This window comes from Sminthopsis crassicaudata, chromosome 1 (genome assembly GCF_048593235.1).
Source record: "Sminthopsis crassicaudata isolate SCR6 chromosome 1, ASM4859323v1, whole genome shotgun sequence".
Taxonomy (NCBI): Eukaryota; Metazoa; Chordata; class Mammalia; order Dasyuromorphia; family Dasyuridae; genus Sminthopsis; species Sminthopsis crassicaudata.
This window is the reverse complement of record NC_133617.1, coordinates 224,870,397-224,897,622: the sequence shown is the minus strand read 5'-3', so window position 1 is coordinate 224,897,622 and position 27,226 is coordinate 224,870,397. Positions and strand designations below refer to the sequence as shown.

The window sequence follows — 27,226 nt, the reverse complement described above, 5'->3', positions numbered from 1 at the left end:
TGCTGTGGAAGGAACCCCCTTTAGTTAAGATAACACTCCTCAGAGATGACCCCAAGCAAAAAAAAAAAAAAAATGAACCCAAGCCTTGGCCTGATTTTCCAGAAAAAGCAAAACTTGATGAAGTTTTTCAGGCAATACAGAGTTCAACTAAAGGTGATAGGTCTACTCAACAATCCCACTAAGTGCTTCATGCTTTAATATTTTAAATATCAAATTTCTAGGAGAGTAAAATATGAATTATCAGTTACTATTTCATGTTTTACTTTTCTGATAGTGTGAGCTTTTAATTCTTCCAAGCTTATTCAGAAGCTCCAAAAGGGGTATAGGAAATTAAAAAGTTGAATATAGATCAAACTGTAATTTATTTTCTCCACAGAAATAAAACAAAAGATGGGGACAGTGTTGGAAGGAGTGTGAAAAGATGAGGACACTACTGTACCACTGATGGAGCTAAGAATTTGTATAGCTACTCTGAAAATTAATTTGGAATTAATCAAAGAACATGATTCAAATTTTTGAGAATACACTGTAAATCATATATCCCAATAAGGTAATAACTGAAAGAAAAGTCTCATCTACACAAAATATTTTTAGCAACACCTTTTTTCATTGTAGTAAGAAAAATATGGAAAGAAAGTAAATGAGCATCAGATGGAAAATAGTTGAAGAAATCATGGTTCATGAATGTATGTGCTCTGTGACTCTTGGCAAGTCATTTAACTTCTCAAGAATATAAACAACTCTCTTAGATTGTAATTTTTTTTCTTTTACATTTTCAATAGTATTTATTTTTCCAAATACAAGTAAAGATAATTTTCAACATTCGTTTTTGCAAAGACTTAATTTTTCAATTTTTTTCTTCTCCCTAAAATTGTAAATTTCAAAAAATGTTGCCCACTTGCATTCATCAAGACAATTATCTGGGAGTTCTTTATCCCTGTGAAGTCATAGTTCTAGTTCCTTTTACCATAGTCAGGAAATATGAGTACCTGTCTTATGACAGAATTTTTCTTAATTTAAAGAAAACCACTTTATCAAATGAATAAATGACCCCAAAAGTCATTTGGATAACCTCAAGTGGAAAAAATTTCTGAAGAGGAAGTAGTTATATATCATTGACACTTAAAGCAAGTATTACATTCTAAAAATAGACAGAAGACTCCTATATTTAGGTAAGTTTACCTGCACACATATCTTCTATAAAAATACACAGGCATACTTTATACCGCAGTTTATATAAAATCCATATACTCAGAAAAATAAGTTGATAGCAAACTAGACGTAAATTGCAAAAAAAAAAAAAAAATTCGGTGTATAGACTACTAGGCTAAGAGTCAAGATGACCTGAGTTCAAACATAGACTTTGGCAAAACTGCATTTGCCTCAGTTTCCTCATCTGTAAAACCCTACTCCCTAGGGTTGGTATGAGGACCAAAGGAGATAATAACTATAAAATCCTTAGCACAGTTTTTGGCTCATAAGAAATGCAATATAAATGTAAAATCATCATTTTTTTCTTCAAACAAATGTTTATGGTTGATCTTTCTAGTTGTATCCAATCTCCATCAGATTTAATGATCTGTGGATAACTTGGGCACACCTGGAAAACTTGAACTCTGCTTTCTTGAATTCCTTTGGTAAATCAAAAATCCTATAATCCTCAATAATTAACTTGTTTTTCTAATTATCAGACTTTTTTTTTCTCCTAGGAATTAACTAGTATAATTTCAGTAGCTTTCAAAACAATAGCAAGATAGGCAAATACCTAAATGTTTCCAAATATATGCCCATTATAGAGAACTGCAACTAGATGACTCAGTGGATAGTGTCAAGCCTGGAATCAAGAGGATCTGAGTTCAAATTCAGCCTCAGATATTTACCAGCTATGTGACTCTGGACAAGTCACTGAATCCAATTTATCTGTTTCCTTATCTATAAAATGAGCTGGAGAAGGAAATGGTAAACCATTTCTAGTACCTTTGCCAAGCAAACCCCAATTGGGGTCTCAAAGAGTAATTGACTAAGCAACAATAATAACAAAAATTCAGATGAGAACCATACAAAAGTAGTCATTTGGCTACTTAAAGTAACTGGGGTTTTAATCAAAAAAATTCAAATAAGAACCATATAACAGTCATTATGGAATGATTTGGCTGCTCAAATGAAAAGTACATACAAATATTCACTACACATTGTGGAACCTTTTAAAATAAAAGTGATCTCCTCAATTTCAGCCTAGAAAATAAAAACTAGACAAAAGAATGTCTCCCCTTTCCCCACACATGCATATGGTAATTTATTATTTTAAATTCAACAATCATTGATGATTCTTAGAAAAAAAAAAAAAAAGAAAGGCTTAAAAAAGATGCTTAAGATTTCACTAGATAAATATGTACCAAAAGTTCTTTATAATAAAAACGCAGACAAGGTGAAGAGGAAAGGCTAGTCTAAACTGGGGAATTTGGTACTTATTAAAACTAATTTTAAAAAATTACTCTGGGAAGCTGCTGAATAGATGAGTCTCCTTTAAAGGGAAAAAAGAGTTTTGCAAAGATTAATGTGCTGTGCTAGTAACAACGTTATCTTGAAATAGTTAATAACAATTCATTCAAAGTGTCCTTGACCAGGACAGAGAGCCTTTAACATTAGATAAGGACATATCAACAAGTTAAATTTTGAAATTGCCTGGGGAGAAAAATTAATTATCTGCATCTGCTTACAATTTTTGTAACTTGTTCAAGGCTTATAGTTGGTTAGTTTATATATACTGATTCCACAAGATAATTGGCGCTTTGTGTCCCTGAATGATTTATATGTGCTCAACATTTTTTTGATTTTACAAATGTCTATTGGGACTAGGGCCATCATTTTCTTACATACAGACATAACATATACACATATTGTGTATGTGTGCGTATATATAATATGTATATTATATGTACACATTTTTATCAAGTTCTCAATTCTGTTGTTAAGTTATATATAAGACATCTTGCCTTATTAAAGTCATTAATAATTAAGATTTAACCTAACTTTTAAACTTTGCAAATCTTCCCAAGGCACCTTCACATGTTTAAGTGAAAATCTGTTTATAAAAAATGAATGGGAGGAATACAGTACAGTATTAGCCTGAAGGTATAATAAGGTCAGTAGTTCTCAAAAATTACAACAGTTATACTGGATAGACTTCTTTGTTTCCATTTTAACAAAATTCATTAAATTTTCCACAAACTTCTCACGAATAAAGATCAGGGCCTAACAATTTGTATTTTCCTCACCAACACAAACACTTGGAGGAACATAAGCTTTTCAAACCCATTCTTTTGTCTGCTCTTTTTTCCCACACCACAGCTACATTTTATCTACTTATCGCCATCTCTGCGTTGCATATTAATCATTAATAAGGTTAAGGTTAAGCCAAGACCTTCAGCCTAAACCAAAAACTTTCCTTGTAACCTCCACAGGTCCTGATTCCTTTAGAAAACTAAACTCTTTCACAATATACACGGAATTCTTTGGTTTCTAGCCCATAGTTTTCTTGGGAAGTCCCTGCAGACAGAGCTGGGAGACTTCATCCTATGCTCCATTTCAGAAAGGATTTATACTTCATTTTTTTCCCCTGAGGAAAATGGGGTTAAGTGACTTGCCCAGGGTCACACAGCTAGGAAGTGTTAAGTGTCTGAGACCACATTTGAACTCGGGTCCTCCTGACTTTAGGGCTGGTGCTCTATCCACTGCGCCACCTACCTGCCCTGGATTTACACTTCATAGAAGAGGTTTTTGACTGTATCACTTCTTCATAGAGGGACAATGTAGTATAGTGGAAGCAACACTTACCTTAGAGACAAAAGACATATTGACTGTGTTAACTGAGTGAGTCATTCTGTGTGGGGGGGGAGGGCTGAGTTTTATAAAATAGTAATAATAATAATAATAATAATAATAATACTTAGCACTTTCTTCCAAAGTTGTCTCGAAGAAGGCTTTCTGCTGAGTTCCCAGAAGAGTATAATTACTCTTCCATAGTAAGCACTACACATTTTTGACTGGAGGAATATTAATAGTTAGCATTTATATAGCAATTTAAGATTTGCAAAGCATTTTACAAATACTAATCTCCATTTGACATTTCGGAACTGAGGCACATAAATTAAATGATTTGTTTATTGGCAATTTAAGATAGTAAGGATTTGAAGTAGTATTTGAACTTAGCATTTTTAGCATTTTAGCACCTGGGTGCCTCCATTGTGATGAAGGTATTATTAAAATTTGGTTCTGGAAAGGGATACACACCAATTTTGATAAATTGTAATAATGTAATAAAAATTGTAATAATGGACTAAACAGCATAAGATTGAATGGACTGATTGAGTGAAGTTTTCCCTTGAGACTAAGTCACATGATCCCTGGGTTGCAGGGAGTCAAAAGCCTGTGTGGTCTTGGGTTGCACTGATCCAGGCCCTATCCAGAACTGGAGAGAGATTACAATCTACCTAATAAATTTAAAACTACAAGATAGTCCTCAGTCAGGGCTTTCCATGTTAAGAAGGATGGCTGGAGTAAAAGACATCAATATGATGAGACACCATCTAGATGGGTCCAGAGAAAAGTAAGAAAAGATCTGATGGCTATCTTTAAGCATCTGAAAGGTTATTTCTAAGAAGAGAAAGATTAGATTTGTTTCACCTGACTCAAGGGCAGAAATGAAAATGAGAAGCAGACTGGGGCTTAATATAAATTAAATCAACAAATATTTACTGAGCACTTACTATGTGCCCAGCTAGTGCAGTTAAACAAATGAAACACTTTCTAATAACTGCAGTTATTCCAAAGTAGGACAAGTTGCCCAAGAAGTCCAGCATGAAGGCTGGGGGGAGGGATGGGGTTCTCCATCAATGGAGATAATCAACGCAAAAATGGTGACAATAATGTGTTGGAAATATAGTCAGAAGAGTTTTTCTTTAAGTATAAATTGAAGGAAACAACCCCTAAAGTCCTGTCCAACTATAATGATTATACTCATTGCCAAAGAAAGAAGTACAGTGACTACCAAGATTAATATTCGTGTTGAAACCTTTAGAAATGTTTAGCTACACAAAATCCAAATTTGAGGATTTTCCGAAAACTTCCCTGCAGAACAGGATGTGAATCAGGGGGCTGTTGCTGCTGCCTGACATTTAAGACAGTTCCCCTAAAACAGAGCTCCTTAAAGTTTTTCCACTCGTGACCCCTTTTCAACCAAGAAATGTTTATGTGATCCTAGGTATATAAGCATATAAAATAGGCATGCTGAATCAAACACTTACTGATAATAAATCATAATTTCATCACCTCACACATTCAGACCTCCCCATAAGGGGAGGCAAACCACAGTTTAAAAAGGTTTGCCCTAAAATGTTTTCCTATGCCATGCATACAGTGAGATCTCTTCCAGTCAAACTAACATCTCACTTTATTTGAAAGCTGCATAGGCAGTGACTGCAGATGCTTTTCCTGCTGAATAAAAAGTTTGAAAACTTTCACACCATAGAATTAACTTGTAACTTGTTCCCTATTTAGCTGCCCCATTAATGATGCTATAGTCTGCCAGGATTCAGAGGGTCACCTCCAGTATAAATTGTTAAGTTTTATAGAATTATAGCATCCCAGAACCTCAGACTTGGAGGGGAACTCCAAGATCAGCTATCTAAATCACACTTGCAAAAGAATCCAATTCTAGAAAATCCCAAATGATTCATCATCATTTAGCCTTTGCTGGAAGAGCTCCAGCAAGAGGAAGCCCAGGACTCACCAAGACAATCCTTATTATAGATTTTTCAAAACTTCTAATTATTAAGAAGTTTTCATTATGAGAAGCCTAAAAATTAGCTTCCTTCTAATTTTCATATATTCCCCCCCTAGTTCTGCCCATATTGAGCTTGCTGTTTACTGAAAATCCCAGATATTTTTCAGATACAACTTTTATTTAGCCATATCTACCCCATCTTATAGTAAGGAATTTAATTTATCAAACCAAATATAAGACTACATTTATTTCTGTTTCATTCTATCATATTAGATGTAGTCCAATGTTGTAGTGGGTAGAATATCTACATTTTTGAGGGTCCCAAATCTGTTGTCCCACATGCTAGCCAATCCTTCCAGTTTTGTGTCTTATGAAAGTTTAATAAGAATGAATTTATCCAAGTCATCGATAAAAATACAACATATTACATAACCACAAATAGATCCCTGAGTCACTCAACTGGCAACCTCCTTTTAAGTTGACATCAAAGAATTAATGACTATTCTTTAAGTCAGGCAATTCTAACCTTTTCCAAATCCACCAATCATCTAACCCTAACTCCTCAACTTTTTCACAAGAATAATATAACTTACTTTGCTTTACTAATAATTTAGATAAACTATACCTACAGTGTTCTATTGATCTACTACTCTAGTGACCTGCCAAAAAAGAAATGAGGTTGGTCTGGCATGACTTGTTCTTGATAAAGTCGTTAATGTTATTAGGTTTCCCCTCCCCTTTTTCTTTAGATGTTAACTAACCATCCCTTTCTGATTCTTCTGTGTCATAAATTATGACAGAGTGGTTGCTTTCCCTCAAGGTTCCCATCAGAATACCATTTCCCCTTATTAGGACCCCCACTTTTTAAAGGAGGAAGTTATTATTAGAGTATTTTAAACAGTTGGTAACTGCTGCTGTACTTTTTTTGGCAAAATAAGCCCTCTGAAAAATATCCAAACATCTAAAGTCTCTCATCACTGCTATGCCATGCTGCTGGGTCAGGCTTGTAAGCTGTTTCCCAAATCCTCCATCAATTCCCTTTTCCCCCCTTCATGTTGTCTGAAATACATACTAATACAATATCATTCATGCTTCTGACTTTATTGATCCTTCAACAATGTTCTTTGTCATGTTTATTCCTATAGTGCCTAGATTTTCTTGAGTATAACTTTTTACTATCTAGTGCTACTCCATTTGCATTTTAACTATCCTCTTTCTTTTGAGAGAGGTACATCATTTCAGAGTCATATCCCAATTATAACTTCATCTCACCAAATCTTAGCAATTCTAGAGAATCAAAATTATTTCCTTCCATCAGTCAGGACTTTCAATTTGTCTTCCTTGTTACCATTAACAAGTTTGCATATTTGTATACAGATATCTGACACTATGGGTTTTAATTGTTAACTCCATTCTTGACTCTTGAGTTGCTAGATGTCTTCACTATTGGAAGCGACTTTTGCATCTAGACTAATCATCTCATTTTTACTACAGCAGTTTTAAAAGGATGGTCTGAGGTGGGGAGGGGTACTAGTGGTTCCCAAGAGGTCAAAACAATTTTCATTATATTATATGTTTTATCCTATGAGACAGGCAGCTGGGTGCCATGGTAGATAGAGTACCAGGTATGGAGTCAGGAAGACTCATCTTCCTGAGTTCAAATATGGGCTCAGACATTTACTAAATGACTGGACAGAACTATTTAATGCTATTTTTCTCAGGTTCCTCATTTGTGAAATGAACTGGAGAACAAAATGGCAAACCACTTCCAGATCTTTGCCAATAAAATCCCAAATGGAGTGTCCAACTCACACAACTAAAATGGCTGAACAACAAAATAGATAGTTAGGTGGTACAGAAAATAGAGCACTCAACCTGGAGTCAGTAATGTGAATTTGAATATTGGCCCAGACAGGCACTAACAGTGTGGCAAGTCATTTAGTCTTCAACTCTTCACAGTTTAACAAATTTTTTAAAAAGAAAAATAGATTTTTAGGTATTTTCCAATCACATTTAAAACATTTTTGAATTCATTTTTTTAAAGTTTGAGTTCCAACTGGGAAATGAGTGTAAACTGTTATTTTTACCTTTTGAATCCAATTCTTCCTGTGCAACAAGAAATCTGGTTCTACACACATATATTGTATCTAGAATATGTTGTAAAATATTTAACATGTATAAGACTGCCTGCCATCTGGGGGAGGGGGTTGGGGGAGGAAGGGAAAAAAATCTGAACAGAAGTAAGTGCAAGGGATAATGTTGTAAAAAATTACCCATGCATATGTACTGTCAAAAAAATTTATAATTATAAAATAAAATTAAAAATTAAAAAAAAAGTTTGAGTTCCAAATTCTTTCTTTTCTCTTGTCTTTCCCCCACCCCTTGTGAAGTTAAGTAATACAATATCAATTTTACATGTGAAATCATACAAAACATTTCCATGTTAGCCAAGTTGCAAAAGAAAACACACAGGAGAAAAATTTCAAAAGTGAAAAATGCATACTTCCATTAGCACTCGATATTAATCAGTTGTCTCTCTGGAAATGGATAGTGTTTTTTTATCAAGGTTTCTTTGGAACTGTCTAGATCATTGCTTAGCTCCTTTTATCCTTTGCTTGCTTTAAAGTTCTGGTCAAACTAATCTACTACTTGTTCCATATATAAAAATTTTCCATTTTTTTAGAGATTTGCATAAGTCTAGAACACATTTTTACTTTAGCTCCTTCTCACAGAATCTCTTATTTCATTCAACCCATCATAGGAATACTCTTTCTACATATTTTCTTTCCTGATCCCTTCAGTTTCTTAACACCTTCTCCTTTTTTGAAATTACTTTGCATTTTACTTATGTATGTAGTATACATCCCCCAATAGACCATAATTTAACAAAAATAGTCAATGAGTAACTGATTATGTAATATTAAAATTTTGTTAATTGATAAATTTTGTTTGAACACATAATTCAAAGCCCCAGGGTAATTCCAATTGAATCTTGTACAACCAACAATCTCAGAAAATAGGTAACTGAGTTAATAAAGGCAAGGTATTGTTCTGGTGAAGCCTAAGAATTGGAAGTTTGGCAAGAAGGGAAAGAAACAACAGAGAGAGAAGAGGAGAGAAAAGTAAAAAGCTACATATATCCCTAGGGACAAACGATCATCTGCTCTTTCACAATAAAGACTAACCAAGGCCAAGATTCAGTAAATATTTTACAGTTATTCTTTCTTACAATCAAGAAATGACAAGTCATAGCATCTAGAGAATTTTAGTATCTATTTACTTTTTTTTGGGGGGGTGGGGGGGAGAAAAGTTCCAGTCGGGTGATTTCATAATTAAAAACTACCAGTGGGGAAACTCCCTCATCGATTCTGATAAGCAACTTATATGCAATTTAGACTTCTAGAAAGTTACCTGGAACACTACAGAGCAAGGTAACCAGCCAGGGGTCAGTCCTTGACTATGTGTCATACAATTAGCATACATGTGTCAGAAACAGCAAGACTTAGAAGTGTCTTCCTGAACCCAAGAACCATGTCATCATGCCTCTATTAACATAATACCATTAAGAGGAGGCAAAACATGAAAGTGAAGAATGTATTTCTCTAGAATAAGAAAATATGAGAATCAGAAATGTTACATTCCACATTGCACTGAGATGATGCAAAATGTTTTATCTTAATTCTCATATAGTTAACCTTCATAAACTTTTTTTAAAAACGAGCAAAGTAATCAGCTTTTTAAAAAGTAACCATTTTTTTTTTAATGTCTTAATTTTTTCAGTTCACAAAATGACCATTTGGTGAATGGAAAACAAGAAAAACAAAAGCCCACTTTAAAGTAAATGATGCAATTTCACCTCTAATCTCGGGAATATAGAATGTGTGAGTTGTCCAAGACTTTAGAAACAATCTAGTCAAGCATTTGTCACTTTATAGATAAGGAAAATGAAACCTGAAAAAGTTAAATTATTAGCCCAAGGTTAAATAGCTAATATCAGAGACAAAAGTATCAGACAAGATTATCCCATTGTTAGAATGTTGTCAAAAGATAAAAGCTATTTCTCAGTTATCTATGTCTACAGAGAACAGAATGGAAAGACAGTCAGGATCTGGAGAGCCAGGAGAATTCAGGTTCTCCAGTTCAAATCTGGCCTCAGGCACTTACTATTTGTGTGACCCTGGACTGCTCACTTAACCTTGAAGAAGGTTAAAGCCTGATGCTCCATTCACTGTATTACCTAACTGTCCTTTATCTAATACCGTGGTTCTCAAAGTGGTCTAGGGAAGGCTGAGTTCTTAAGATACTTAAAGATACTTTCCACAAAATGAAAATTATTTCCTTAATAACACTTTTTCTTTGTTGTTCAGTCATTTCTGTCCTGCCAGACTCTTAATGACCCCATTTGGGCTTTCCATTTCTTCTCCAGATCACTTTACAGATAAGGAAATTGAGGCAAATAGGGTGAAGTAGTTTGCCTACAGTCACATAACTAGTAAGTATCTGGGGCCAAATTTGAACTCAGGAAGATGAACTTCCTGAATTCAGGCCCAGAGCTCTATCCATTATATCACCTAGCTGTCCTTTATTAGTAATAATGCATTTGAAATTTTAATGCAGTAAATATTGATAGATATAACAAAAGTGTAGTTCCATCAGCACTCAGTACTCATTGGTTGTCTCTGGAGGTGGACAGCATTTTTATCAAGGTTTCTTTGGAATTGTCTTGATTATTATCTAGATCAGAGTTATCTAGCTCCTTTTTCTTTTGCTTGCTTTTATGCTCTGGTCAAATTGATCTACTACTTGTTCCATTTTCGTAGACATTTGCATAAGTCTAGAACACATTTTTTTCTTTATCTCTATCTCACAGGACCCCTTACTTCATTCAAACCATCATATCAATGCTTTTCCTACTTGTTATCTTTCCTGATCCCTTCAATTTCATTAATACTTTCTTCTTCTTGAAATTACTTTGCATTTACTTATATATAGTGTACATTCATCCAACAGACCATTATTTAATTAAAATAGTCAATGAGTAACTGATTATATAATATGAAAATTTTTATTGATAAATTTTGTTTGAATATATAGTGCTCAATAATTTTAAAGAATGAAAAGGGGTTCTGACATCAGAAACTTTGAGAACTATGGATCCAAACCCCTTATATTATAGAAGACAATGACACCAAGAAAAGTTGTAATTTAGTTGTCACATTGCTAGAGAGTAATGTGCCTAAAATCCAAGACTCTTGACTCTTGTGTTTCCAATTTTTATTTGAATAAGTTCACTTTTATTTTTGTTTCTTCATCTATATGTCTTTATTATGTCATCCTTTTCTCAAAAGCAAAACAAAACAAAAAAATTCAAAACAATCGTATAAAAAAATCTCATAAAACAAATTATTGTTTTATTTATTCAGTAACAAAAAGAGAAAGTAAAGCACATGATCTACATGAGGCCAGTCAATCAGCTATACAGATAACCACATTAGGTTTCATATCTAATATCACTGTTCTCCACTGAATCATAATATATCTTTTGCAAATACAATATTTGTATGTTTTGATATTTTTGCTTTAAAGATTTATTATTTCATATTTCTGGATTCTCTATATAATAACATATATTGTCATCCTCCTCAGGATTCATAACGATAGCCCTTGCAAAGGATGGTTTTAACATTTTCATGTATTTTAAGATATTGAAAAAATCATTTTTAGCTCACCTACCCAAAAAAAATTTTTTTTCAGGTATAAGGATGTCTGGACCAAAGAATTTCTAAGATTATTTTTAAGTCTAAGGGACAATTTAATGAGCAATTGAAGCCAAAAGAAATAATCATTTGATGATTTAATCCTTTGGCAATCAGATTCACTGAACATAGCTAGACTAAGTTTTTTGAATGAAAGATATATTTCACTGCCAATTTTCTTTGAATAGAAAATCATTTTTAAAATTTGGACCTTCTTCAATTTACATTTTGCTGCAATTCACAAAAACAAAAATGGCAAATAGCACCTTATAGATGTACCTCACTTCAGGCAAATTAGACAATACAGTCATGAACAAGATCTGGTTTATAATAAGTAGATGGGTGAACTTTTCTATTTATCTGAGGTCAAAGTTAAATTGTCATGTTTTCCCTTCCCCCATCCTCATTCCACTTTTATCACCTCTATCACTTCTATCTCTTTTCTCTTTTCTATTCTAATCAATAAATCTTTTCTTCTTCTCAGGTTAGATTTCTCTCTTTGCAGCATTCTTAACATCTGGGTTTCTAGAACTACTTAAGTTTATCAATTATCATTGCTCTCACTCCCCTATGTGGACTTTGAAGCTATCATTCAAATCAAAGCACCCAGTAACAATCACAGTCCTGACACTGATATATTCAGCTACTTGAAGGTGGGGTGAAAAGGAAAAGGAGAGGAAGCAATGGCTTACTCTGACTTTTTTGATCTTCTTTTACCTGGAAACCAGATAACTGAGGTTTTATTATAAGTGAAAATCTATTTTTACACATTAGTGGATTGTTGTTCTGTTTTTTCAAAGTTATTTTAAAAAGTTATTAAAATATGATATTTTGTTATTCAGTCATTTCCATTGAGTCCAACTCTTCATAATTTCATTTGAAGTTTTCTTGGTAATGGTATGGTTTGCCATTTTCTTCTCTAGCAATATACACAATATATTTTAATTAATTTAAAGTGATTTTGTTAAAATTCACATCCAAAAATCAACTTTACAAATACAATGTAGAGAAATTTGATCAAGAAAGCACTTGCAGTGAAAATTATCCAGGGCTTAAGAGTGGGAATGGTGGATAACCACGTGGAATAGTAGTGATAGAGTTGAGTCCCTGGACTGACTGAACTGGCAAATCACAACCTATCTGGAATTCAGTTTTCTTAAAAAGCAAATGAGGATATCAAACTAGATAACTTCAGAGCCCCTTCAAGTCTAAATATATACATTTATCTTAAAAACCAAGCTAAAATGTGATAAAAATATACACTCAATGAGTCAACCTCTGTGAAGTGGCAGAGCAAATAAACAAACCAAAAAAAAAAAAAAAAATCTAATCTCCTAAATTTAGAAAAATCTGGGCCAGGCTGGTGGTACATGCCTGTGATGCTGGGGAGGAGAAAGGAGAGAGACAAGAGAGAAGGAAGAAAGGAAAGACGAGAGAAAGAGAGAGAGAGAAAGAGAGACAGACAGAGAGACAGAGGGAGACACAGAGAGAAGGAAGAGAAGGAGGAGGAGGAAAAGGAAAGGAGGAGGAACATAATAAATTATGTAAATTCATATATACAAAGCAAGCTATATATCGGATTAGTAAGAAATAATTAATAAAGAGAAAGCACTAGAATTAAGAAATTGGGAAAGACTACCAGTAAAAAATAGTTTAGTTGGGACTTAAAAGAAGACAGGGAGGCAACTAGGTGAGGCAGAAAAGAAAGAGCATTCAAAGCATTGGGGACAAAGAGAGGAAAATGTCCAAAGCCAAGGGATGGAGTGCCGTGTTCATGGAACAATGAGGAGATCCTTGTTACTGGATCAAAAAGTACATATTGGGGAGTAAGGTGTAAAAAGATGGAAAGGTAGAAGGGGGCTAGATTATGAAGGGCTTTAAATGCCAAACAGCAGTTTGCATTTGATCCTGAAATCAATAGGAAGCCATTAGAGTTTATTGAAGAGAAAAATATGATTAAATCTGTGCTTTAAGACAAAACTTCTTAAACTGTGAGTCTCAAGCCCATAACTGAATGTGGGAATCAAGAAAAACTTGGCAACAATAAAAGACTTCTGAATGCAACAACCAAAAAATAAATTCAGAATCAAATATGTAATGAATCCAAGGTGGTTCTGGCAGCACTTGTCCATGTTGTATTGTGCAAATTCACTGCAGTTTTGGAAATACAACATGCATGTTTTGCACTACACATGCACCTTGTTACCAGAAGATTCAAGGAAGGGTCACATAAAAAAAAATTCTCCGGGTCACAAGTAGAAGAAGTTTTAGAAGCCCTTTTTTAAGAAGCCACTTTAATGGATGAATGAATAGAGGATGGATTAGGAGAGACTTATCCACCCAGGGACTAAGGTAGTAATCAAGGTTTGAGGTGATAAGAGTGGCTACTAAAGAAGTGGCAGGGAGAAAGATGAATATTCAAGAGATGTTACAGAGGTGAAAACTGATAGAGCTTGGCATCCGATTGGATATGGTGGGAGTGGTTGGTGTAGAGATAAGGAATTGCAATTCCTAGGTTGTAAACCTGAGAAACTAGGAGAAGGGTGTTGCAGCATTACACAGGGAAGATATGGGGGCTGGGGTAGGGCTGAGGAGGACAGACAATGAGGTCATTTTGTACCTATGGAGCTTAAGATATCTACTGGGCCTTCAATTTGAGATGTCAGGAAGGCAGTTGAATATACAAGATAATACAACAGCTGTTTTCAGAATTTAAAAAAATTTAAAATGCTAGTTTTAAATGCTAGTCTTGCTAGTTTTTAGAAGGCAGAACTAAAATCAATGAATGAAAACTGTAAAGAGGTAATTTTAGATTAATATAAGAGCAAATTTTCTTCACAAGTAGATCTATATGTGAGTGGACTGATTTCAGAAAAACCTGGAAAGATAAATGAACTGAGGCTGGGTGAGGTAAGGAGAACCAAGATTACATTGTACACAGAAATAGCAATTTTATGTGATGATTAACTCTGATGGACTTGGCTCTTCTCAACAATGCAGTGATTCAAAACAATCCCAATAGACTTGGAATAGAAAAGGCCATCTGCATCCAGAGAAGGATGGAAACTGAATATGGATCAAATGATAGTATAGTTTTTTGCTTGTTTGTTTTTTCGTTCTTGTGAATTTTTACCTTTTTGTCTGATTTTTCTTGCAAACATGACAAATTGTGAAAATATGTTTAAAAGAATTGCACATCTTTAACTTATATCAGATTGTTTGCTATCTTGAAGGGGGGATAAGAGAGGGTGGGAGAAAAATTTGGAACAAAATCTTACAAAAATCAATGTTGAACTGGGAATTGAATGTAAAATATTAATATTACTGTCTATCTACCCAGGTTTCTTATACCTTCAGAATCCAATACTTAACGTGCAACAAGAAAATTGGATTGACACACATATATTGTATCTAGGTTATATTGTAACACATGTAAAATGTATGGGATTGCCTGTTATCTAGGGGAGGGAGTAGAGGGAGGGAGGGGGAAATCTGGAAAAATGAATACAAGGGATAATGTTATAAAAAAATTACTCATGCATATATACTGTAAAAATGTATAATTATAAAATTAATTTAAAAAATCAATGTTGAAAACTATTTGTTCATGTGTTTGGAATAAAATACTTTTGAAAAAAATTTTTTAAAGTAAGTCTATATGAAAATAGAAGGAGCTGTCTCATGAAGTGGCAAGGCTTCTCCCCAGTGCAAGTCTTCAAGGTAACTGTAGGGTGACCACTTGTCAGATACATTGTAGAAAAGATCCTTCTGTCAAGTTAAGGATAGGACTAGATATTTCCCTTCCAACTCTGAAACTCTATAATTATATGAACAACAGTCCTGCATGCAATTTTTCCAGGACATGCTTCTTTACATAAAGTCAGACATATCTTAAAACTCATGAAAATTATCCAACAAATAAAAAATTCTTTAAGAGTATAAACTCTTTGGGAGTCTGGATTATTTCATTCTATGTATTTAAACCTCCAATCCTGGCTCAGAGTAGGCAGTTTATAAATCCTTGTTGATTGATTGCTAGAAGAATCTACTTTAGCTCCTAATAACATATACACCATTCAGAAAAAAATTTGTAGGTTTGTGCTGCTAAAAAAAAAATAATCCAATCTTTTTACTGATTATCAAGTAAAGAATTTTTAACAGAACAAAAATTTACCTGTAACATAAATTCTGTACCATTGTCATTAAGAGTATAAGTATGCCTCTGAATGAAATGCCTGAAGGAGAGCACCTGTTGTTCCACCTGAAATGAACGTGTGAGAGAGTGTGTGTATGGGTGTGTGTGTGTGGGTATGTGTGTGTATAGTGGTGATAGTGGAAAACAGGTTAAAACTTTTTTAATAGCTCTATTTTAGATGAAAATGTACATGACAATTTAACAATAAGGGGTTGTGGGTTTTTTTTTTTTTTTTTGAGGGCATTGGATTTCTCTCTATTAGAGAATCAAGTTAATAACAAAACTCATCCCTTGGAAGAAGATATCTGCAACAATTAATACAGTGATAATTCTTTGGGAATTTTTTCACACTTGCTAGAAAATTACTCACTTTTGGTTTTAAAAGAGCAAAATCTAAAGTAGACTTCAAAACTAGAAATTTCTGGGTAATATAATTAATTAAAGTTTTAGGGCTAAACCAACATATTCCAGTTCAAAGATCAATTAAATAAAATTATGAGTCAAAGAAGAGCAAAATCTAAAGTGGACTTCAAGCTAGAAATTAATTTCTGAATAATATAATTAATTAAAGTTTTAGGGCCAAAGTAAAACACACCCAGTTCAAAGATTAATTCAGTTAAATTGCCATTCATTCAAGGGAGGGGGAGCTAAGAGGATCTCTTAATCCAGTAGTTAGTTTGATCCAATGGATCAGTGGTTTGATCTAATTTGCAAATTGTCATAAGTTCATACATTTTGAGCTAGAAGTGACTTAAAGAAGCCATTTTACTGATGAAGAATCTGAGATCCAGAGAGATTGTGACTTACATAAAGTCATATTGATAATAAATGACAGTCTGGAAGATGACTATGAATCACTACATAGAATTCCCAATCCCTCTATTTTTGTCCACCTACATTTTTTATTTCCTTCATAGGTTAATTGTATACTATTTCAAAGTCTGATTCTTTTTGTACAGCAAAATATATATATATATATATATATATATATATATATATATATATATATATATATATATATATATATATATATAGTATTTAACTTATACTTTAACATATTTAAAATGTATTGGTCAACCTGCCATCTGGAGGAAGGGATGGGGGAAGGAGGGGAAAAGTTGGAACAAGAGGTTTTGCGATTGTCAATGCTGAAAAATTACCTATGCATAAAAAGCTATAAAAAAATAAAAAAGATAATAAATGACAGAATTAGAACCCAAGTGCACTAGCTCAAAATCTAGTTCTCTTTGTACTATGCTATGAATTATTTCAAATCAGTAATCTTCTAAGAAAGATAATGAAGTGATTTGATAAAAGGAATAATTTTAGGTCACATATATACAGTGCAAGCCTTTGCTTCACAACAATCCTTCTGCTGTGACAAAACAAGACAAGAAAAGTAAGATTCTTAAAGGAACATTATAGATAGCAACAACAGCATTGTGTGATGATCAACGATGACAGACCTAGCTCAACCTAGCTCAATCCAGGACAATTCCAAAAAACTTATGATAGAAATGATATCAACATCCAGAGAAAGAAATTTGGAGACTAAATGCAGATTATAGCACCTTATTTTCACATTTTTGGGTTGTTTTTTGTATATGTTTAACATGATTGCCCATGTATAAAAACTAATCAGATTGTTTTCTGTGTTGGTAAGGGATGGAGGGAGAAAAATTTGGAATTCAAAATCTTATGAAAAATGAATGTTGGTAACTGTGGTTGTATGCTACTGTAAAAAAAAAATATTTTAAAAAAAAGAGAGAAAGTAAAAATAAAGTGAGATTTATACATGATCAAAGCCATAGTAAGTGATAAAAGAAAGTAAATTTTTACTCTAAGCTCAATGGTCTTTTTAATATATCTATCATAAATTATGTAGTCCAGTAATATGTAAATAAAATTAACATAACAAAAGCATTTGAAAATGAAGAGGCTTTTTGGTATCCAAAAAAAATGAGGCAACAATAATTTGAATAAAAGATTAATCAATCAACAACAATGTATCAAGAATCTACGTACTATTAGTGAAAAGAAAAATGAAACAAAATTTACCTCTTTTCAAAATGGTTTATCTTTTTGGAGAAAAAAGGCATAAAGATTTGAAAAGATATGAGATCTTCAATGATGACCTCTAAAGGAGCAGTACATACTATATAGCATTTAAGAGAAAGGACAAATAGGAACAATATCATACAGTGGAAAAAGTAGTGGGTTTGAAGTTAGAAATTAAGTAGTTTCAGTTGTGCTTAATACTCCGATTCTGGAATGGTTTGCCATTTTCTTCTTTGGCTCGTTGTACAGGTAGGAAACTCAGGTAAACAGAGTTAAGTGATTTACCCAGCATCAAATAGCTGAGGCTAGATTTGAACTTGGGTCCTCCTGACTCCAAGCCTGGCACCACTGTATACCTACTCGCCCCTATATGAGAGTGAGAAATAAGATTAAGATAGGCAAAGAACAAATTATTGTACTTATTGAGGTGGTGTCCTATTGAGAGAAAAAGAAACATAAGCTATGGTTCCTGTCTATAAGGACTTTAATATCTAATTGAATATTAATATCTAGTTGAATTATAATAAGGTAATAATAATAATAATAGCATTAAATAGGCTTTTATGGTTTGCAAAGTGTTTTATAAATAATATCCAAATTCATTTTCACAAAGACTCTAGGAGGTAGATATTATCATTACCTTCATTTTACAAATGAGGAAACTCAGAGAGAAGTTAAGTGATTTGCCCAGTGAGTTTCTTGAGGACAAATCTGAACTTAAGATAGAAAAGATGTAAAGGACATGAAATACTGAAAAAATATTAAAAATATTTATAAATTTATCAGAGTATTAAGACTGTATGGCAGATACTTTAAAAATATTTATAAATTTATCAGAGTATTAAAACTGTATGGTACAGACCCTATAAATATTTGGCAAAATATCTCCTTTCCTCAATACTGATTAGAGATTGAAAAAACTAATCTAAACTAAAGCTTTGTGTTAAAAATGTTAATGTAGGTTCCAGAATATTTTAAATGCTTTAATAAAAAACAGAAAGATTTCCCAGGGCTAGAGAGTGATTTCCAAATCTCAAATAGGATATGGTTTAATATTTTTTGCCACCTAAGGATCTGTTCAAGGAGATGAGGATGTTCAACTAGAAGAAATTACAATACAATATATTGAAATAGTATCCCATAATATCCTATTGAAAAGTTATCTTATGGAAGACATAAGAGTTGTTCTCCTGGTCCTGCAGGAAAGGATTAGCACCAATGGTGATTCTAATGCGTGGAAATTCTAGTGAAGGAAACGTTGAAATAATATAAGAAAAAAATTCCCTAACAATTAAAGTTGCTTTAAAATATAAGCCTCAGAAGAGGTTGTGGGTTTGGGTAATGAGTTCTTCAACATTAGAATTCTTTAAGCAGAAGCTGGATGAACCCATAATGGAAATGCTTTAAGAGAAAGGTTCATCTTTGAGACTTGTACTAGACCTGGAAGTTTTAAAGCTTTTTTTTTCAACTCCAGGATTCTGAGATTCTAGGATTAGAATTTGAGCATTACTTTCATCTCCTATCAGAAAAAAAAAGTCAACAGCCAAAGAACACTCTCTCCCTGTCTGTCTCTCTTTCTTTCTCTCTCTCTCTCTATTAACCATCTTTAGATGCTTTCCCATTTCTAACCTTAAAAGTTTGCAGACAAAAAGGAATGCACCAATATATAGAGATAAATAACAACAAACTTGCCCTATCTGCATTTCCTCTTTTAGAAATATTAAGAAAGCATTTTAAAAATAATCTTAGTCTTAAACCTTTGGTCTAATCTGGAAGTAGAACCCTATCAGTCTTTATGAATTCTTAAACAAGATCCTGTTCTTCTCTCTCAGATTAGACCAGGAAGGACTCCTTTCACAAAGTAATTAGAGGAGGTGGCCCAGACTTGGCCCTCAGATAGATAAATGTAAGAATGGTAAGTAGCCTCTTTCATTAAGCCCTGAAGGAATTACAGTAATGATTTACTTAAAAGGTGGAAGTTTCTTTGATTACTTCTCTTCAAGGAAATTGGGATGGTATTGACTAGATAAATAAGAAAATCCTTAAAGATAGTGGTCAGAGAGGGATAAATGTTTTTAAGAAAATGATTCTCCAAGGGTATGCCAAAAATTGTATGTCTATCATGCTATTTAATGAAACACACTAGTAACTGAACTTTTATTTTGAGCGGTTTCTTCAAATTCTGAAATTTTCATCATTCAAAAATTCTATAAAATTATGGCTACAAAATGACTTGTGTTAGAGAAATATCCAAGGATTGAGGAGACTTTGTCAGTTCTCTAAGCATGATAATGCTAAAACTTAGAAAAATTATAAATTAATAAAATGTTTCTCACAGAGTTGTGCTTAAAAAAGAGTAAATTGTTTTGTTTTGTTTTGAAAACAAGAGATACCTAGAAGGAACAGTCTAATAATTTAAAGTGGGATCAATTCACAGTAACACGAAACTATATTTCATTTCAATTATATGTTTTCTAAAGGTTTTTTTTTGGGGGGTTACTATACATTGTACAACTAAGTCATGATATTCTATGTGATGGTTTGAATTATTTTCATCACAAGTTTGGTCACTTGAAACAATGATGTAAACTGGATTATAGTGAATACAGTGGAAGAAGAAAATATTTTAAAAGAAGAAAAAAGCAAATGAGGAAAAGCCTTAATTAAACCCAGGTCTATGAGTACTTGCTCTGATTCTTGCCCTTAGGGGGCCTTAGGATATCCTAAAATCCTCTTTCAATGACTTATTGTGGCACGGACATGATCCTGGTTTTTGAAAGATTATGCCAGTGCCACAAAAGTTTTTAGTTTTGTATAGGCATTAAAACCGGTTATACTAAAATGTGTGTTTGTTACTTAAAGACAGTTTGGAGGCTCATCAACAAGGTTGGCCACTGCAACTCTAAAATTATCTGTTTTCCTAACTCATAAATAGATTGGAAACTATAGTGGGATCATAATAATAATGCTATATTTATGTATCACTTTAAGATTTGCAAAGTGTTTTGCACATGAATCTTATTTCTTTATTTCATTTGAAGAAGTACTCACAGGAACAAAAATCATCGAATCATGAAGTGGCAACCCAAGAGCCAGCCAACAGAGAAAACAAAAGAACTTAGCTAAATGGAATATCCCACTTCATCAAAAGTACCACAGGAATTTAGAAAATGGATGGATATCATTACAGACTAGAGTACTAAAGCAAAGCTTGATGGAAGTAGAATGTGATGTGAACCTTGAAAGCTACACAGGAAAGAATAGATAAAAAGAGAAGACATTTCTTGTAGAATAAATAGCTGGAGAAATAAATGGAAATAGATGTGAACATCTCTTTCTGGAGCTCACATAGAGGTGTATTTGAAAATAATGTTAGATAGTTGGGTAGTATCAGAGTGGTGACATGAAACCATGAGAAGCTCCAAACCAGAGGTATGACATTTTGAAATGGAAATTTTGGCAAGATTACTACATGAGCTGTATGCAAAATGAATCAGAGTGGGAAAAAGAAGACTGGGAAAATACCATTGGACAGGCACAATTATTTGACTGAAATAGGAATTGTGTGCAAAGGATCCTATGGAAAGACAATCATTTTTATTTTTTAAAAAAGAGAGAAGCAAACTGTTTAGTTGAAGCATCTTTAACATTTACTATTGTTTTAGAGAATTTCCTGAATTGCCAGCAGGAAACATGGAGTAACAGATAGAAATGCAGGAAATACTTTGGAAAGCGAAAAGGCACTTCCTATAAGAGCTTATCGATTAAGTCTGACATCTTCACCAGTAATACATAAGCAAAAACAAGTGGAGCTTAGCCTAGGACCTATTTTTGGCCACAATCACATAAAGAAAAAGATCTGGCACAAAAATTTAAGGAATTATACCTGCTGATTCATCAAATCAGACTTCAATGATAATTTTAAAAATTAAATGATTCAGAACTTCAAATAATTTTTTTTAAAGATGGAGAAGAGGAAAAATGAAACTCATTTGCAGTCCTCTGTGTTTCCAGTTCTCTTCCATCCCTTCTGGATTAACTCTTGGAGATAGAGGAATGCTTACCTTGACAAGAATGTTATCCAGCAGACAGATTGGGAATCTCACTGACCCTATTGTATGTCCCCTGGCTCCAAACAAAGGATAAGGTCACAGAAAACTTAAACTCATCTAAAGAAAGGTCTCCAGACCCAGCCTTTATCAAAACAAAGAACAGATTTGAAGGCTTTGGTGCCATTAAATGGTTACCTAGAGACTATCGCTTTCCACACAAATGAGATACAAATTAAATGAACCCAAATGAACCAAGGAATTTTCAATAGAAATAATTCCCAGCGAGGTCTGTTCCAACAGAACTCAAGTGTATAAATTTAAATGAACTACATTTCACTTCATTTTTCTTCCTTATAAACATATCACATTTAAAAAAAAAAGAAATGTGTATTTATTAGGCTGTCTTCAAATGAATATTATATTAAATAAGAAATTATGAATATTTACAAGCATGAAAATAATTTGCACATGTCCCTTGTGAGAGTATATTAGAATAAAGTACATGTGTTTACAGATTACCTAATTCATTTAGCAACATCTTTGGATGCAGATTAAGCTGAGTAGGCTAAATAAGGAATCAAATATGAATGAATATAATCATAAGTTCCTACTTAACTTCTGTATTGTAGGGGGTACATTAGCCCCTTAATCTATCAAAATTATCTAGAATATTTTAAGCATCCAAGAGTCAAACAAACTTGGTTGATGGTATTTTTTTTTCTAAAGACTGACCTATTCTGTTGCAAATTCATTCTTAACTCTGAGTTTTTTAAAATATTATTTAAAAGGCATGTTCCTGTAAATTTCATTTTGTTTTACAAATAGCATCTGACAAATATTATGAGGATCAAATGAGACAATGTAATAGAGTAAAGCCAACTATTATTATTATTATTACAGAAGTTGTAGAGATGGATATTACAAAATCAATGATTGGTTGTTCCCCATTCCAAAGGTATTAGGAAAACACCATTCTAGTAGTGAGGACCTGCTTACACTCCGTTAAGATGATTCAACATCTTTAAAAGTACAAATATCAAATGAATATGGATATGATATTAATATTCCATGCAAGTAAATGGACAGCATGAGATAACCTTACAGTATGAGAGCTGGCTTTATACAAAGGAGATAGGATCTTGAATTACTCCAATGAAGAACCAGAAAGGATTCTCAGGATGAAAATTGTTTCAGGAATATGATTTAACCTGGAAGAAGAAATTTTGGAGTACAGTCACAATAATCCCTTGTGTGCCTAGAGTTTTGAAAATTAAGTCTAAGAATATAAAATATAATAAAGATGAATAATAATTGGCATGGGATATTGAGGATGGAGAAATGATATTACTAAGTTGGTTTCAACTGTTCTCTAAACATTTTGATATACTTGCTTCCTAATTCAACACAACACTAAAAATGGCAAATGGTATGATAGATCTTTTGTTAAATATTTCATAGCTAAATATATTTTAATTCTCAAATATGCAACAATAAGTTGTTACAGATGTAGCCTTTGCATTAATGTCTGGAAAAAAAGGAAATGAAAGGAGGAAGAGGTCAAAGTGGGAAATGTGAGCTGTGATGTTACTATAAGACATAATTTTGTTTCCAACCATTAAGATAACTATTTTCTATGGGCATTTACTTTGGGATTAAAGTTACAGAAAAGGGGAAAAAGTATATCTTTTCAAAATAAAGCAAAGCACATATCTTTCATGTTCATCACATTTTAAATGACAATTGTAATAGTCTTTTATTGCTCACAGGGTAAGAATTTAAAGAGTTTCTTCAGATACTTGGCAAGTATCTCTTGTGCCTTGGACTCATGCTCTAGTAGGGAAATATAGATGGGATATAGAATAGCTAACAGCCTAATCTTTGAAGTGACTTGATTTGACTTTGAATTAATCTTTCCTTTAATGATTTCCATGATTCTGGGTATAATAATACTGTCTTTTATTAGAAAGAAAAGTCCCTCTTAGTACTTAATCAGACATGTTTCATGTGCTCATTCACAATTATAGTGGAAACAAAATAATAACAAATTTCTTTTTGATAGGTTACTCAAAGAAAGGGAACAGAGCATAGAAAAATCCTAGCAGTCCCCATTTTTTTACATACTGATCATTTTCAAAGAATGGATTGGTTATGAGATAGTTAAACTAAGTACAAATCTAAGAACAGTGGTTTAATACTCATCTACTTCGATCTTATTTTACTGACTATGGATAACAGACATGTGAATTTAAATACAGATCATGCTTAGTAAAGGATGCAGATGGAGGAGAAGATAGCCCTGGGATAGGATTGACAAATATCTCAAATATAATGTGATAGCAAGGTTACCCAGAGATCCAAAAGTTGCAATTCACTCTTCTGTCTCTACAAAATCTCAAAAAAAAAAAAAAAAATCAAAGAAACTTCAAGCCTTCCCAAATTATTCACTCACTGGTAAACCGTTGTGGGCATCGGGTAGAGCCGATGTGTTTTCATCATTGTATACACCAGAAACTTAGATTTATTTTGTGGGGGGGGGGGTTTAGCTCATCTTTTTGCATATATTATTATGGAAGTACTAACACCTAGAAATTACAGATCTTCAAAAGCATATTTTTTTCCTAGTGGCGATAGTCATCCACGCTACTATGCAATGAGACTAATCCCAAGCTTCCAAAGTAAGTGGAATATTATTGCCATTCAAAATTGACATACCTTACTCTGGTATACAAATTTAAATGCAATATAGTCTCAGTCCGTGACTATTGGAATTAGCTAAATGCAATGAACTCTCTTCCTCTGTTCGACTTTATTAGGTTTTCCAAAGGAATTTATGTTTGCAGAAAAAGTCCAATTACGTGTAGAGTTGACCGGCCATTTATTTATTTATTCATCAAATATTTACTACCTCCATTGAGGCGCTATGCCAGATACTTTACCCAATGGCGCGCCTAATCAAAGAGGAACTGTGTGGCTTTAAGGAGTCTGGGGGCAGAATGGCCTTTATAAAGATGGGTAGAATTCTGTAGATAAATACTATAGGGTTGCCCAGTTTTTGGACAGCCTGGCAAACCACGAGGCATCCTATCAGAGAGGAAAAATGTGAGTCAGGAATTCACAGCCGGAGTTCCTCGCTCCCCAGAGTGACCAGTCTCTCTCGCGCGCGCTCTCTAGAAACGCACTGGGGGGAAAAGCCGGTTTGGCCACTTTGAAGGCTGCACAAAGAGCAAAGGGGAGCATCAGTCCTCTCCTAGGCCATCTGCCCAGGGCAGTGCAAGCTCAATCCACCTCGAGATAACTAGCAGAGGGGCAGAAGATCCCGCCCGCTTCCTCCGCGCTATTCATTCATACAGCCGGAGAGACACAGACTCGGCAAGTGAGGACCGAGTGTCTCCCAGGCTGCCAAGCTGAGCGAAGCCCTCCGGAGCCGGTGGCGGGAGAGGGAAAATGGGAAGGGGGACACGGTTTGACTTCCTGAAGCCAGACAATGAGAAGCTTGCAGGAGAATTCCTGCCCCATTCATTCCAGGGCGCAGGGCGGGGAGCTGGGGGCAGCATTACCCGAGGGTTAGCAACAAAGCCCACCCCCCACCTTCAGCCCAACAATTACACAACAATAACCTTCCACGCAGGAGCCCTGGGAATTGTAAAGTCGGCGGATGCCAGCTGGGTAGTCTCCCCTTCTTTTATCTCCCCTTCCCACTACACCTCCCCCCTTCAGCACTTACAATCCCGCCACCCCACCCCACCCTACCCTCACCCAAGGAAAATAAATAACATTGCTTCCAAAGCGACCCGTAGACGCCTCCAGTCCCTCAAAAGAGAGTCAGGTTAACTAACCCAACTACAGTTGCGTAGTGCAAAACTTTTTTAAGAAATCTCCAACCCCAAGAAAGGGAAGCAGGCTAGGGAAAGGTGGCAGCAGCAGCCAGTCCCTAGGGAACAGGAGTCAGCAGACCTTCCCGCTCCCAGTCCCAGGAATCACAAGATCCCTCTTCGGCTTTTTTCTTAGATTTTGCTTGGGTTCCCCCATGCTGACAGCCAGGAGCACACCAGCCCCGGATCGTCAGCTATCCAAGAGAATTGCTTTTCTACGCGTATTTCCTATTTAGCCTAGCAGCAGGCGAAGCCAAAGCCGCTACCCGCTACCCTCTCCCCCCACCCCACTCCGAGAGAGGCAGACTTCTTCTACTGCCTCCCTCCCCAAAGCAGTGCCCTGGGGTTGGGAAGATAACCCTGCACTGCTACAACACCCTCAGGCTTACCTCTCTGCTGGCACTGCCCGGCGTTCCACAGCAGCAGGGCTGCCACCATCAGTCCCCGGACACAGCAGCGGAGCATTTTCCCCGCTGCCTCCAGCAGCAAAAGAGCCACCGGAGCTTCTCACGGGAAGATGAAAAGCTGCAGCCTCTCTACTTTGCTGGAGTGTAAAACTCTTCTGGCTTTCCCACTCCCCAGAGTCCGGAAAACCCCTCCCCCCTCCGTCCCCACCCCCTCCTTATCGGGGCCCAGTCCCCTCCTCTCCATTCACTGAAAGGCTCTCAACCATCCTGCCCCTCAGTCCCCCTTACACTTAGTTTGCCACCAGCCCCCTTTTCCCCAGGGGCCTGTCCATTTAGGACTTCAACTTTATTTGCCTTTCTTTTGTTGAATTTATGGGGACAGCCCAATAAAGGTACTGAGCATCTTCAATTTAGGTCTTACTAGCCCGGGTATGAGACTGCTGCAGAGAGTTTTACTTTACTTTCCACATCACAATCCGTTCCCCTTTAATCTGAGTTCTCTGGCTTGTCCTGAGCCGACATGGTGTCAAGGTGATGGAAGTGACTGAGGAGAGTTAACAAAGATTTAGGGAAATTAGAAAGACAGGATCATATTGATGGAGTTAAGCAGTTTCTGCAGCCTGAGCAAAGTAGCCCATGGGAGAGGACTCCAAGAAAATATTGTCTGCACCCTCCTCCCCACAGTGGTACCCTGCCATTTGGGTTCCCTCTGGGCTGAATTACTCCCAAATACCCCAGCCCACAGTCAGGATTTAGCCATGGAATTGAAATGACCAGTTTTCTTAATCTCTCCTATTTCAGTTTGAGATCGGGAGAGGCCAGAGGGGGGATCGGGTGAGGTGGGAGGTAGAAAAAGTGGAAGAGAGAGAAAAACGCCGTAGGTTAAATTATTATGGATTTACATATGCATATCTATTCACCTTCACATTTGCAAAAAGAAGACTCATTTTTATCCCAGACTCCCAGGAATTTATTCATATCGTGAGATTACAGCTGTTATTTGCTAAGAATTTTGACTTCAGTTTTCTCTTCTGTTAAAGAAATCAGAACAGTGCTTTTAAAGAGCAAAAAATAGAGGAAAAGGGTCAGGAAGATCTAATT

General features: G+C 34.8%; 1 protein-coding gene across 3 annotated transcripts in view; it reads right to left on the bottom strand.

Annotated features, from left to right (window-relative positions):
- The window catches only part of LAMA1 (laminin subunit alpha 1), a 188,870-nt gene extending 162,568 nt beyond the window's left edge, over positions 1–26,302 (bottom strand). For 2 of the 3 annotated variants that reach the window (XM_074275272.1, XM_074275281.1), the window contains exon 1: positions 26,108–26,302. In XM_074275272.1, coding sequence (XP_074131373.1) covers positions 26,108–26,183 — 76 coding nt within the window. In that variant the 5' untranslated portion in view covers positions 26,184–26,302. Of the gene's footprint in view, positions 1–22,948; positions 23,055–26,107 lie in introns of all 3 variants that reach the window. The other variant, XM_074275290.1, reaches the window with a different exon arrangement.
- Positions 26,303–27,226: the final 924 nt, after the last annotated feature.